Below are 12,830 nucleotides of genomic sequence, written 5' to 3'. Positions count from 1 at the left end.
CATTTTCAAAAAGATGAATGGCATGTGATTTTCGCCGGAGGATTAAGCCTTCTACAGCCATTTACATTCTTCACTACACACAGCTACATGTGCAACAGCTTAGATCCATTGCTTGTAGCGGAAGTACAGCTGTAGTGCTGCGGCGATGGCGATTGCCAAGACCCAAAACAGCGCGTAGCCATAACGCTCATGGAGTTCAGGCATGTCGTCGAAGTTCATACCGTAAACACCCGTGAGGAATTGTCCAGGGAGGAAGACGGTCGTGACTACTGTGAGGGTGTAGATGACGTAGTTCATCTGATTAGCCTTGGCGTCACGGTATTCTTCAGTGAGCTGGCGGCACATCTGCAGCTGCTGTTCAATATCGTCCAGCACTTGAACCACGTGATCGTGAACATCGCGGACGTAGTCAGTCACGGTTGCGTCAAAATCCTTGCTGTCGATGATATTCTTGAGCACCTCGCGAGCTGGTTTGAGCAAACGTGGAAGCCTGAACAGCTCGTTCTTCAAAAACCTCAATGAGCGCAACTCGAATCGGTGGCGCTCCACGTCAAGCTGGCCCTCCAGCTCAATGAGGCATTCCGTGATAGAATCCACGACGTTGGTCACTTGGTCCACGATCACATCTAGCACCGTGTACACAAGAAACTTGGCGTCATTATGCCGCAGCTTGGAGTATGGCACGGCTAGCCGGCGGTTCAGCTCGTTCCAGATATCACTGTCGCCGCCGTCTTTGACTGTAATCACCGTGTCGTTGTCCACGACGAAGATAAATACGTGCTCGATCCAGAGCTTTAGTGGGTCTTCGTCTTCGTTCTCGGTGTCGTCCGTGATGACACTCATACTGCGGTGAAGGGGGCCTCTCCTCTCCTTGACGAATGTCGGCAAGGGTGTTCCCTTTGCCTCTGAGAACAGTCGATTGCGTTTGCGCTGCAACGGGAGTCCTTTGTCGGCCACTTGCATCCTCAGCACCGGAAACACGAGGAACAAATGTCCATCGTAGCGGTCGAACTTTGGTCGCTCGTGCCCTTCAATCGTGTCCTCAATAGCCAGTGGGTGCAGACGGTACTTGATAGCAAGTCGCTTGAGGTTCACACTATCTCTCCCGTCCAGATTGATCCATCGCACACTCACCCATTCAGGTCGATGTGCGGTGAAAAACTCATGCAAATTTTCCTGTTTCAACACGAAGCTCTGCAACCTTGTGCTCGAAAAGTCTGAAACTGACAGCGCTGCTTGCTGATACCCCACCGTCTTCATCTCCTGCACCGTTCCCTCTTCAAACATATGCATGAGCTTCAGCCGATGCACCGCAGCATCAAACTGCGCCAACGTGATGCGTTCGCTCTTCAGCCTGTCGATGCTCCCCACCAGCTTGAGGAACACCGAGTCGTCCGAGCAGCGAATGCCCAGCGTCTCCAACGCAGCCCGGAACCCTTCATAGGACAGTTCTCCGTCTCCTTCGGGTCCTGCACCTTCAAAAGCCACTCGAAGCCTCGACGCAGTCACGTCGAAGTAGGGGTCCAGCATGTTGAGCTCGTCGTCGTCCTGGAGCGCTCCGTTGAGCGGCACGTCGGCGAAACTCTTGTAGTTGCTGGGACTTCCATAGCCAGGACGTGCCGTGGGGCTGAAGAGGAAGCTGATCTTGTCCACGCTCAGCTCCAGCTCCGTCGTCTGTAGACTGCGACGCGTCGAGCCGCCGCTGTTGACGTGTGGCGGATACGAACTGAGCTCCGAGTCGCTGCGCGGGGACGCGTCGGGCGCCACCAGGTCTCGCAGCAGCGGAGTGTCCTCGTCCACCGCGTAGAAATCCATGGGCCCGGGCATCTAGAGGTGACGCATGGAAGGCGGAAGAATTGAGACTAATCACCTCAAGTTGGTGGCAGTTACCAAATACCGTCGAAGATGGAGTATGATTGGAGAAAAATAAAATTCACTTGGTTTGACTATAGCACATGTCGAATCTACCACTTCAACGTACGCGGACCGCAACAACGGGCATGGATGAGTGTGTGGACGGCGATCATTCCTTCCGCCTGATGTGTTCTCGGTGGACGATTTCTCCGCCAAGCCACGCGAAGTATTCGCCAATGGTGAATTTGCTAGTTTCGGGGCCAGGGTTCGAGATCAACTGCAGTCGGAGGCGAGTTGCGAACGGGTGCGCAATCGCCTTGCTATCGACCTCATTGCTGCTGTCGGAAGATAATACCTTGGTTCGCGATACCTCGCTTTCGCGATTAACCGAGTCGTACTCACTCTCGGTCGAAGGGATCCGGTCGAGCTCCGACTCGGTGCCATCGTCTCTACTTGAGCTCTTCGGAGTTGGAGGATCGATGAAATCCTCGAAGCTGCCAGTCATTGGGTTCTGCATTGCTTGTGCGCGTTTATGTCGGAATTCGCTCAGCTTGCTCTCGTCGCTCGTGGTCTCGCCGTCGCTGAAGCCAAACTCCTCCGAGATGTAGCCCTCTTCCAGTGCTGACAAGCTCGGCGATGTGCCTGGATACGGCCACGTAGGGAACGTTGGGCGCTCCGTCGCTGCCTTCTCGACGGCCAACTCCAGCACCATTTCCCAACTGTCGTAGGTCGCCAAGTCGGGCGCCCGGAAGCGAACGCGCTTGCGTTTGGGCCCATACACGAGCCCGAAGCGCAGATTGCGGACGTCTTTACCTGAAACAGGGAGCATTCTCACCGGGTGGACACTCCCGCCGAGGTCAATTTCCAAGTCACCGCCAAACAGCGAGTGTCGCTTGACGTGAAGCACCGGCACTTCGCGACTGGGCGCACAGTCTGCCAGCTCGCGCTTGAGTACGATGCTGAGTGTGGAATTGTGCCTGTTTGAGCGAGACAAGAATGGTTAGTAATGACAATGAGGACGTCTTAACTGCAGACGCACCAGAACAAGTGGCAGGACTGCATCTGCATGGAGGTCTCTAGCGTTGTACAGTGAAATGTTGTAGTCATCGTCGCAAGCGACGTCTTCGTCCTCTGCCTGTCGAAAGAGGAATGGAAATACGCCGCGACTGGTCGTAAGCTGGAGCTGGCCTCCTCCATGTTTGGAACTTCGGGGCCTCATCCATTCGATGGCGAATGGATGGATGGACATTAAATCGCGTACATCCGGTGAAGTGCTCGCAAGTGGCTTGGCATCAGTCACTTGCGAACACTTCACCGGATGTACGTCTCGAGTGTAGCCAAACAACTAGGAACAGTCAACTGCATTCTTTGCAGCAACGTAAGGTTCGCAAAAAATGGGCAACTTGATTTACTTATGTTGCCTATACGGCAGCAAGCCAGTAGTATCAAAGAGAGCACCTTCTCGGAAGTTGAGAGTGATGCAAGTGACGGTGACATCCACAGACGGCGGCCAGGTAGCGCAAATCAGTGCCGAGCCTACGCAGCAGCTCAGCTCTGTGGCCCCGCAGCTGCAGCAGCAGGTAAATCCCGCGCTGTGCGCAGCTTCACCGCGTTTGATCTCTTTTGACGCCTATCAATGTATCTTTTGCTTCAGTTTGGCATCCCTGCAGCGTCTCAAGTGCTGATGCTGGACGGAAATCCTCTGCGTCTCGACCAGACGGTAATGGATGGGGTAAAGCTGAATGCTCTGGTTCAATTTCTGACGGATTGGGTGGATACTTTTTTGTGCAGTTCGAGCAGGCGGGCGTGAAGGAGGACGACTTGCTGGTGGTTATGAGCAACCCGTCGGCTACGTCAGCTGCTGCAAGGCCTGCTGTACCCAGTGCAGCCGGGTTTACGGCTCGTCCGGGCATGAAGCTACACGAAATTCCGGTGGGAACCCTGTTTCGCGAGGTTTTCGAGAGGTATTCGTGGGAGGACTAACTGTGCTCTGCAATAGGGAAATGCATCCCCAGAAATTCTTCTCGACATCATGGAGAAGAACCCCCACCTTCTCACGGAGGTGAGTGGAGCTGGTTTTTTTTTGTGGGAAACAGGATGACTAATTGCCTCCATCAACTGTGCTACAGCTGGAGCAAGGTAACGCAAAATTGGCGACGGCGCTGAAATCCAAGAGTGTGTCGGTGCGTGGAGTGAACTATTCATTGACAAGGAAGAGCGTGGAGACTGACTTTGGCGATATCTGATGTAGGAAGTGCGCATGGCACTCATGCAGATGCACATGGAGGCTGCGTCGCGGAAATTTGAGGAGCAGCAGGAGATTGAAGCCTTGGATCGGAACCCGTTCGATGCCGATGCGCAGGCCAAAATTGCGGAGCGTATTCGTCTGTCGAATGTTCAGAAGAACATGGAAATCGCTATCGAAGAGATGCCCGAAGCATTTGCTCGCGTTACGATGCTTTACATTCCCTGCGAGGTAAACGGCACCCAGGTGAAGGCGTTTGTGGACTCCGGAGCGCAGTCGACCATCATGTCGTCGGTAAGTTCTATCATATTTTTCGAGGCTTATGTACATGTACAAGTCGAAACTGACATATCGGCATGTATGTTCTCAGAGTTGCGCGGAGCGTTGCGGTATCATGCGGCTGGTTGACAAGCGGTTTGCTGGCCAGGTAAAGATACTTATCGTACCTACGAATCCAACTGTATTTTCAAGTCTGACGACTGTCTTGCAGGCTGTTGGAGTGGGCACGGCAACAATCATCGGCAAAGTGCACATGGCCCCACTGAAGATCGGCAACGAGTTCTACAACTGCAGCTTCACGATTTTGGATCAGCAGGGTGTGGATTTCCTGTTCGGCCTGGACATGCTCAAGCGGCATCAGGTACGCAATCACTGTCTTAACGCTCAAGCATTGACAAACTTCGATTTGCATCTACTAACTTCCCGTTGCTACAGTGCTGCATTGATCTGGGCAAAAACGTCCTTCGTCTCACGGAAGGCGATCGCTTCCACGACGTCCCTTTCTTGCCGGAGCATGTACGTGTCTTGCATTGACATGCGTTGTCAGATGCGGTATACTCACTCAACCTCCTTCTTCGAATTGCAGGAGATTCCGTCGTCGGAGAACCGTGCGGATTCCGCGGCCCCACCAGCCACTATTGGCGGCGTCCCCGTTCCAGTTTCAACTCCAGGCTCGACCCCAACTTCCGCCCCAGCAGCTCCTGTGTCGGCTTCAGGGTCAAGCGACCAGGAGAAGATTGCTCAACTGGTGACGCTGGGTTTCCCTCAGGAGCGGGTAAGTCCTGACTGCATTGGCATCGACCACACCTTCGCTGACATGTGTGACGTGTGTTATCTTGCTTTCACTAAAGGCTACCCAGGCGCTGCAAACGTGCAACGGTGACGTCGACATGGCTGCGGGACTCCTCTTCGAGAGCATGTAGCAAGTTTAAGCCAATCAAATTTCCGGCCGGCATTTTTTTGTCGAATCACAGTTCGTTCTCTTCAATTCTCAATAAGCAAGTACGATGGCCGACGACGACAAGTTCCGCGCGGACCTGTATGAGATCCTGGGGCTGGAGCCCGCGGCCGACGAGCGCCAAGTGGCCCGCGCCTACAAGAAGAAGTCTATCGTGCACCACCCCGACCGCGGTGGAGACGGTACGAAGCCGTGCTTTGGTGCTAGTAAAAAGTAAAGAACATACTTTCTAACTGGAAACTTGCTGGTGTTGCAGTGCAAAAATTCCTGGAGTTGACCCATGCGCGCGACATTCTGCTGGACCCCAAGAAGAAAGAGGCCTACGACAGGAAGCTGTCGCGCGAGCTGATGGCCAAGAAGAAGCAGCGCGAGCGAGAGGCGGAGCTCGATGGCAAACGCAAACAGATGCGAGACGGTTCGTGGCTCAAAAGACGCTCTGTTCTTTTGTCTTGAGACTGAAGTTATGGTCTGTTTTGTTATTGTGTCAATGTGCAGAACTGTTGAAGAAAGAGCAGAGCTATGAGCGCGGTCGGAAGACGAGTACGAAGCAGCAGAAAGCGGAACTGTCGAAGCTCCGTGAGAAGGCACTGGCTCGGCAGCAGGAACTTCAAGATCGCCTTGCTCGAGATGCAAAGCGGCGAACGGATCAGAGGAAATGTGAGGATGCGCGTGGAGCACCCAAGTCGCAGCGCACTGTTACGTTCAAATGGGATAAGCGGCAGCACTCGCACTCGGATGATACGCTCAGTCGAGAACTGCGGTCGTACGGCGAGATCGAGACTATCAAGATGAAGACATCCTCTGCGAAGGTGGTATTTGTGGATGTTGTAGCGGCTGCGAACGCGGTCCGCATTGAGGCGCACAAGGGTTGCTGGCGAGAAGTCTCGATCCAAGGCCACATCGTAGAGACAGATGGGTTCACATCCGCCGAAGACAAGACAACGACTGCACCAGCACCCAGGCGCAATGTTCCGACGCTCCCTGGAGGACCCATTTCACTGAAAGAGCACTTGGCATTTGAGAAGGTCGTTCTCACCGCGCTGCGAGAAAAGGTGAAGCAGCAGCAAGAGCACCAACACCAGCAGACACCCGTGCAATCACACTGATAGCAGATTCGACTGGCTCATATTCTTATGGGCAGCTTGGTTGAAGACTAACTACTCGGCTGCCTATCGTGCTTTCTCGCTGGATGCGGTCGTCTGACGCAGAAACTCCACCCAAACAGCTGAAATGGCTACAACCTCTTGGCCCTGCAGTAGCGACAACAAACACGTTCAATATAATGGAAAACCCCAGCACCACCAGATTAGCGACGCACCACATCGTTGAGGTGCTCCATGTTCTGGTTCAAAATATGCACGTTCGACACAGCCTCTTGCATCCCCTACAGCAGCAACCAATACATCGCACAGTTAAACAGCATCAGCATTCAATCCACCATTACCAGCTCTTCCTTCCACGGACCTCGCGAATTTCATCCTCGAGGCGCTTCTTCTCCTTCTGGAACCACTCCTACATCACATACAACATCAGTATACGCCAACATCTTAAACCTCCGTCCTCATTGTCACAGACGCACCCGGTCGGGGCCTCCGCGCGAGTCTCTTCGCGACTCGTTCATCGTGGTTTTCAATAATATTGTGTCCATATTATGGTATTGTGGTGTACACCACATTATTAAACCTATCATCAAGCATATATCCCCGCTGACGTCGTCCTATCGCTGACAAAGCTACACAATCCTAATTCACGGGGGGACACTACCACTCGAGGAGCTACGCGCGACTTAGAGAGATGATGGGGACCAAGTCTTCGCTGCTGACGCTGCTACTGCTGGCCGTGAGCGCCGCGTCCTTGAACGCCGTGCAGTTCGACATCCGGCGCCGCGCTGAGAAGTGTCTGAGCGACGAGGTGGCCCAGGGCAGCCTCGTGGTGGTGCACTACAACGTGATCGGCGGCGTGCGCGGTCAATCGGGCGTGTCGCTGGCCATCACGGACCCGCTGCGCAAGTTCCTCAAGCAGGACGCCAACATCGACACGTCGTCCGACGACATCCACAAGTTTTCCTTCACGGCGGACGCCGGAGGCAACTACGCCGTGTGCTTCGTCAACAGCAACGACAAGCCCGTGCGCGTCATGCTGGACTTCAAGCACGGTGTGGAAGCCAAGGACTACACGGAGGTGGCCAAGCGGGAGCACCTCATGCCCGTGGAGAAGGAGCTCCGCAAGATGGAGGACACGGTGGACGAGATCCACCGAGAGATGCTCTACATGCGTGAGCGCGAGGCCACGATGCGCAACACGAACGAGTCCACCAACTCGCGCGTGCTGTGGTTCAGCTTTTTCTCCATCCTCATTCTGCTCGGCATGGGCGTGTGGCAGGTCATGTACCTCAAGAAGTTCTTCAAGAGCAAAAAGCTCATCTAAGCATGGCACGAAGCACCAAAGCAGCTGGGGGACCAACTTGTAGATGGTGGTTTGGACGCCTGGAATGCCCACTTTAGCCATCGGTGCAGGTAGCACAGTAAAAGCCTCGGCTTTTTAAAATACTAAGGCCTTGCTGGGTGCCATTATCCCACCGACGTGCTTGGAAGTGCTGTATTTATAGTTGAAGTTGCAGGTGGCTACATTTGTGCGCACGTGCAAAGCAGCCGTTTGCGTTCCCGAAATGGAGCATTAGCATCTCCACCTCATTGCATTGGCGCTGCCCGTGCTGAAGCCGCCGCCAGACTATTTACAACTTGGTTTGGCCCCACTTGACTCGTTCGGCATTGCGTGCTCGTGTCATGGCGGACTTCCGCGACGCGACCTCGAGCGATGATGAGCAGCAGGGAGGCGCTGCGTGGGAGACTGCCCCGGACAACGACGATGAACAAGAAGGCAGTGACGAGGACAACGGCTTCTCGGATCGCAACTACCAAGGCGATGCCAGCGACGGAGACTTTGAAGATGCCTGGTTGGATGACTACCTGCCGGATGCCTCAGACGTCCCCATCCCGTTGCCAAGCAAGCACACCGGCGAGTCAGCAGGATCATCGGAGGACGAGAGAGCTTCGTTACAGCATTTAAGGGCAATAGACAGTCAAGAGAAGAGCGATACTGCAACGGTGCCTCGGAGATCGAGTCTCGCCCTGGAAATGGACACGGCACCGTCCCTCATGGTAGTCGGCGCTGTTGGCGAAGAAGCTGTGAGTGTGCCCTCACCCCGACTTGCAGGATTTGCGGCTCTCAAGGGACACAATACGTTTGCGGAAGGAGGTCGGCGCTATAGTGCGTCGCTCAGCTCGGAGCCCTCTTCGCCAGCGCTGATCCACCCCATCCCGGATTTCATACCGCTAGATAAAAGCGGCCGACGAGATTCCTCTCCTATAACCCCATTGACACCGTTATCACCATCGACATCTCCTTACAAGCGTGCCAACAGTCTTGTCGCGGGTCCTCCGTCGACCGCAACGACGAAGATACTGCTGGCTCAACAATCAAATCGGGATGACGTCCGTCCTGCTTTGTCGCGACCCAGGTCGTACTCGCAGGTTTGGGACGCGACCGAAACCACGAAGAGAACTTCATCACGTCTCCTCGACGAGTGGAAGCGCAAGGAGATGTGGCAAGACTTGAAGCGTGCCGAGGAGAACGTTGTTGCACCGGGTAGCACCAGCAAGCGAGAGAAAACTTCTCCATCACTTTAGCCTAGATACAAACGTGCAGCTTCAGATGCTCGATTGGACACGCTGTTGCAAACTCTTCAGGCGGAGGTAGCGATACCATCACGTCGCGAGGACTCCGCAGTGAAACCGAGAAAAGAGTCACGTCGAAATCCTCTCCGACGACGTAACTCCACCCAAGTCGCATCTGCTGTCATCAGCCAGGTCGATGAAAGCGAAAAAGATTCTGGGTCCCCCTCGCCTCGACGAGCTCGAGCATCAATGACGTCCTCCACTTCCAGCAGTTTTCCGTCGTCCCCCTTGACATTGACTACAATCCCAGTCGCCACGCCACCATCGTCAGTTCCTTCCACCCCCTCTGTCCCGCTATCAGAGTTCGAGCTACTACAGCAGGAGAAGCATTTTCTTGTGCAAGAGAAGCAGGCATTACAACTTGAAAAGCAGTCTCTTCAGCACGAAAAGCAAACTTTGCGCGCTGAGGTAGAAAAGGCTCGGGGTGATTCCGCCGCAGACCAGGAAAGACTTCGGCACCTCAACGAGAAACTACACCAGTTGAATGAGAAGTTGGCTCAGCTCAGTGAAAAGCAGCTCCAACTCGATGCTGTCGAGCGAGACAACCGCACTTTGAAAGAGGAGACGCAGAAGTATGAAATGCAGGCACTGAGCTCGAACGAGTTGGTGAAGACGCTGCGTGACCAACTCACACTCACCACCAAGAGTGAGGAACAGCTGAAGCTCCAAACCAAACAACTCATGGAGCAAAACCAATCACTGCAGGCAGACCTCCTGGAAAAAATCGCCTCCGAGACGACAAAGTTTCAAAAGATGGCAAAGCTGTCAGCGGAGAACGAGTCCCTTATGGAGGAGCTTGAGCGAAAGGAAAACGCCATGAGTGAACGGGAGCTTGAAGCGCGGATGCGGATGCGCGGTTTAGTCATTCACAGTTTGTTGCGCTCAAAAGGCCGAGATATGCTGCACTCTGCGTTGTTTCAGTGGTCAGGAGCTGCACAGAATGTGACATCAGCTCGAACTCGAGCGTTCGTGTTGCTGTTGAGCGTTGGCCGCAGCGTCGCCCTGAGGCTGAAAGCTGCAGCCCTCAGCAAAATCAAGCAGTTTGCAATTGTAGATCGCCATGTTGAGACTGCGACGAAGCTCCAGGTAAGTCTCAAGGCGGTGAAGCAAGAGGCCAAAGAACGCCGCATTTTGCTTGGCGTGATGCATCTTGACCGTCTCATGGACCACTGGGAGCACCGCCAGGCAGCAAAAACCTTCAGCACTTGGAGGACAATCCAGCGCGAGCATGCAGTCCTGACACGATCGCTGGGATTGGGGGTCTCAAAGTTGCAGCTTGTTCTGCTTGCTCGAGATAAAACAGCAACCCGTAAGGCCTTGTCGAAATGGCAGTTTGCTACAACACGGGACAACAATCGTGGGAACTTGGAGCGCGTGCAGCAGCTAGAAGCCAGCTTGGCTGAGGCAAAAGAGTGCGTATTCTCGCTCTCTCGTGCGAAGACGAAGTTGGAGGAGAAGCTTCAAGCCTCTAGAGACGAGGCCCAACGCCTCACTGGTGAGTTGACAGAATGTGGGTCGGAGCTTCAGCTTGTAAAGCACGGGTTCGTGACTACTGTTATTCGTGATGCTGAACGTGCGTGGTTGCGCATGCTGCTTGTGCAGTGGCGGATTCAGACGCATGTATCTGCTGTCACGAAAGAACTTCGGCTGCAGGTTGAAATCGCTGAGCTTAAGGCAGCCGAGCGGGACAAGTACTCCAAATCGCTGGATGACTACAGCCGTGTGCTACGTAGCGACCTGGAGCGCTTTCAGTTCTTCTCGCTGGATAAACGTATCACCGTGGATGTACTCTCCAAGAAGTTGTTGCGCGAGGAAGAGCGTTACCGCCACATGGAAGAGCGCCACGTTGCTCTCGAGGAGAGGGCCCACGCGTTGAAGACGCAATTGTCTTCGTTCGTCGAATGGGACGGGCTAGCTCTACCTTTCTCCGTGCTCACGTTATGTAAGGATGTCGCGGTGAGCAACCTACGCGAACTCTTCCAGTTGCATGCAGCGGCCGACAGCGCAGTTGTTGGCGAGGGGGTCGGCACAAGAGGGGTAGACGCTAATACCCCGTCACCTCGGCTTGCCATGTCCTCCCTTGTGCGCATACTTGAATATTCGACTTTGCTCGAGGAGAACGTTATCGAAAGGGATGTACTCGCTGAACGCCTGGCACGCCACCTTCCTCCTTACGCAGTGGAGCGCGGTCTTCTCTTTGCAGATTTCGTGACAGGTTTGAACCAGTTCCTGACCGACGTTTTCGCAGCAAGCAACACCAAGCTCGAACAATTAAAACGTTTCTGGGCAAGCTTGCTTTCCCTTCTAGGAGCATCGCAAGGTCGAGGTGGTGTGGCATCTGGGGGAGCCACATCTAGCAATGGCCGAAATGCCAGTGGTGCTGGTGAAAAGGGCACTGGTTTACTGTTGTGTCCGTCACGTGCTTCGTGGGCAGGTCATCTCAGCGACGACATTCTTCAAAACCAGGAGAAGCTGCTTGCTGTGTTGGAGCACGAGACAGCAGTCGTAGAGCGTGCCGTCATGGAGAAGGCTTCTCTTAAGCACACATATCCTGCATCGGATCACCCGCCGAACGATAGTGTCACCCGCAGAGGAAGCGCAACGTTCTTCGAATACCAGTGCGATCCGCTTCTTCCGCCAGAGCCGGCCAACAGAGTTACTGCGTCACCTCCACATTCAGTCGCGTCTGCATCCACCAGTATCAGCTTGAGTAGCCCGACTTCATGCAGCGCAGCAAATGCGCCACCAACTGGGGATTTGTCGATGGAGGTGTACGCAAATTGGCACCTCACGCCGCAAGTGCGAGATCTCTTCCTGGCCTTCCACTCACCCTTACTCAAACTCCTCGTTCAGTACTCCGGTGGGCAGCGTACTCCTGCTCTTGGAAACCAATACTGCCTCACTGCCGCAGCGATCTTCCGTATGCTCACTGATCTCAAGTTACACCCGACGTTCTTGTCTCGAGACGTGATTCAAACGTTATTTGATCGTTTTCGCGAGACGGGGGATGCTGGAGGTGGTTTGATGGCACCACAGGGCTTCACTCTCTTGCTTGGTTCTTGTGCTCTAGAATTGTACTCGAGGTCGCTTGGGAGCAGTCAAACCAAGCCCGAATTTCTTCTCTCGGCTCGTGAAGTACTGCTGTCATTCTTCGGAGATCTTGGTCTCCTTACTGAAAGCGAAATACCCCCAGTACTACATCTGTGCTTCGTCGGCATGGAGGTCGAAACCATACTCTGGCCGCTCTTCGAGTATTACGCAACGTCAGGTGACGCAGCAGATAGTGCTGGAGGAAATTCCAGCACTGGTGATGACACCAGAGTCAGGATGACAGCCCCCACGTTTGAGCGGTTTATGATGGATATCGCTGGCAAAGCAGCGGGTGACTCACGCACCATTTTTCTTCGAGTAATGCAGGACCTGCACAGCAATCAAGCCCTGGGTGGGGCAAAGGAGGCCGACCAACATTGGCGAATGCGCCTGGACGAGTTCTACATTGCAATTTCGTACGTACAGGCCGAGCGCAGTCCAGGAACAGCATACGCGACACCTGGCGAAGCTGTACGGCAGTGGCTACAGCAAACGCAATAGGACGCAGCGCGTAGATTAACATGATGAGTGAGCGAGCAAATAATATTAGCAGAACCGAGCCATTAGCAATGAAGTAGATAGCTACCCACAACTTGAGCCGTCATCCATGCTAATTCTGGTCGCTGGATCAACTCAGACGTCGTATCATTAACTACGATATCGAAGT

The 12,830-nt window shown here is 54.1% G+C and overlaps 8 protein-coding genes across 8 annotated transcripts; 5 read left to right on the top strand and 3 right to left on the bottom strand.

The window, feature by feature from the left end:
• Positions 1-99: 99 nt before the first annotated feature.
• Positions 100-1,827, bottom strand: KRP23_8504 (Cobalt/magnesium transport protein CorA; the record flags this gene model as incomplete). Its single annotated transcript, XM_067893952.1, has 1 exon — positions 100-1,827. The coding sequence occupies one exon, from the start codon at positions 1,825-1,827 to the stop codon at positions 100-102; it is 1,728 nt and encodes a 575-aa protein (XP_067743433.1).
• Positions 1,828-2,023: 196 nt separating this feature from the next.
• KRP23_8503 (uncharacterized protein) lies at positions 2,024-2,922 on the bottom strand (the record flags this gene model as incomplete). Its single annotated transcript, XM_067893951.1, has 2 exons — positions 2,024-2,831; positions 2,894-2,922. The coding sequence occupies 2 exons, from the start codon at positions 2,920-2,922 to the stop codon at positions 2,024-2,026; spliced, it is 837 nt and encodes a 278-aa protein (XP_067743432.1).
• A 410-nt stretch (positions 2,923-3,332) lies between these two features.
• KRP23_8502 (Protein DNA-DAMAGE INDUCIBLE 1) lies at positions 3,333-5,301 on the top strand (the record flags this gene model as incomplete). Its single annotated transcript, XM_067893950.1, has 11 exons — positions 3,333-3,434; positions 3,509-3,574; positions 3,646-3,786; positions 3,854-3,916; positions 3,984-4,037; positions 4,106-4,393; positions 4,470-4,526; positions 4,590-4,739; positions 4,814-4,894; positions 4,965-5,153; positions 5,230-5,301. 11 exons carry the CDS (start codon positions 3,333-3,335, stop codon positions 5,299-5,301), a joined length of 1,263 nt encoding a protein of 420 aa, XP_067743431.1.
• Positions 5,302-5,385: 84 nt separating this feature from the next.
• KRP23_8501 (DnaJ-like protein subfamily C member 17) lies at positions 5,386-6,442 on the top strand (the record flags this gene model as incomplete). The annotated part of the gene is made up of 3 exons (XM_067893948.1): positions 5,386-5,518; positions 5,593-5,751; positions 5,832-6,442. 3 exons carry the CDS (start codon positions 5,386-5,388, stop codon positions 6,440-6,442), a joined length of 903 nt encoding a protein of 300 aa, XP_067743430.1.
• Positions 6,443-6,505: 63 nt separating this feature from the next.
• Positions 6,506-6,957, bottom strand: KRP23_8500 (uncharacterized protein; the record flags this gene model as incomplete). The annotated part of the gene is made up of 4 exons (XM_067893947.1): positions 6,506-6,586; positions 6,655-6,720; positions 6,801-6,848; positions 6,916-6,957. 4 exons carry the CDS (start codon positions 6,955-6,957, stop codon positions 6,506-6,508), a joined length of 237 nt encoding a protein of 78 aa, XP_067743429.1.
• A 173-nt stretch (positions 6,958-7,130) lies between these two features.
• Positions 7,131-7,763, top strand: KRP23_8499 (Transmembrane emp24 domain-containing protein 10; the record flags this gene model as incomplete). Its single annotated transcript, XM_067893946.1, has 1 exon — positions 7,131-7,763. One exon carries the CDS (start codon positions 7,131-7,133, stop codon positions 7,761-7,763), a length of 633 nt encoding a protein of 210 aa, XP_067743428.1.
• Positions 7,764-8,122: 359 nt separating this feature from the next.
• Positions 8,123-9,025, top strand: KRP23_8498 (uncharacterized protein; the record flags this gene model as incomplete). Its single annotated transcript, XM_067893945.1, has 1 exon — positions 8,123-9,025. The coding sequence occupies one exon, from the start codon at positions 8,123-8,125 to the stop codon at positions 9,023-9,025; it is 903 nt and encodes a 300-aa protein (XP_067743427.1).
• A 237-nt stretch (positions 9,026-9,262) lies between these two features.
• On the top strand, positions 9,263-12,664 carry KRP23_8497 (uncharacterized protein; the record flags this gene model as incomplete). The annotated part of the gene is made up of 1 exon (XM_067893944.1): positions 9,263-12,664. One exon carries the CDS (start codon positions 9,263-9,265, stop codon positions 12,662-12,664), a length of 3,402 nt encoding a protein of 1,133 aa, XP_067743426.1.
• Between the last annotated feature and the right edge of the window lie 166 nt (positions 12,665-12,830).

The sequence above is a fragment of the Phytophthora ramorum genome (genome assembly GCF_020800215.1).
Source record: "Phytophthora ramorum isolate Pr-102 chromosome Unknown Phyram_PR-102_s0007, whole genome shotgun sequence".
Classification (NCBI taxonomy): domain Eukaryota; phylum Oomycota; class Peronosporomycetes; order Peronosporales; family Peronosporaceae; genus Phytophthora; species Phytophthora ramorum.
Note: the sequence above shows the minus strand (reverse complement) of the source record. Positions and strands in the feature narration are given on the sequence as shown.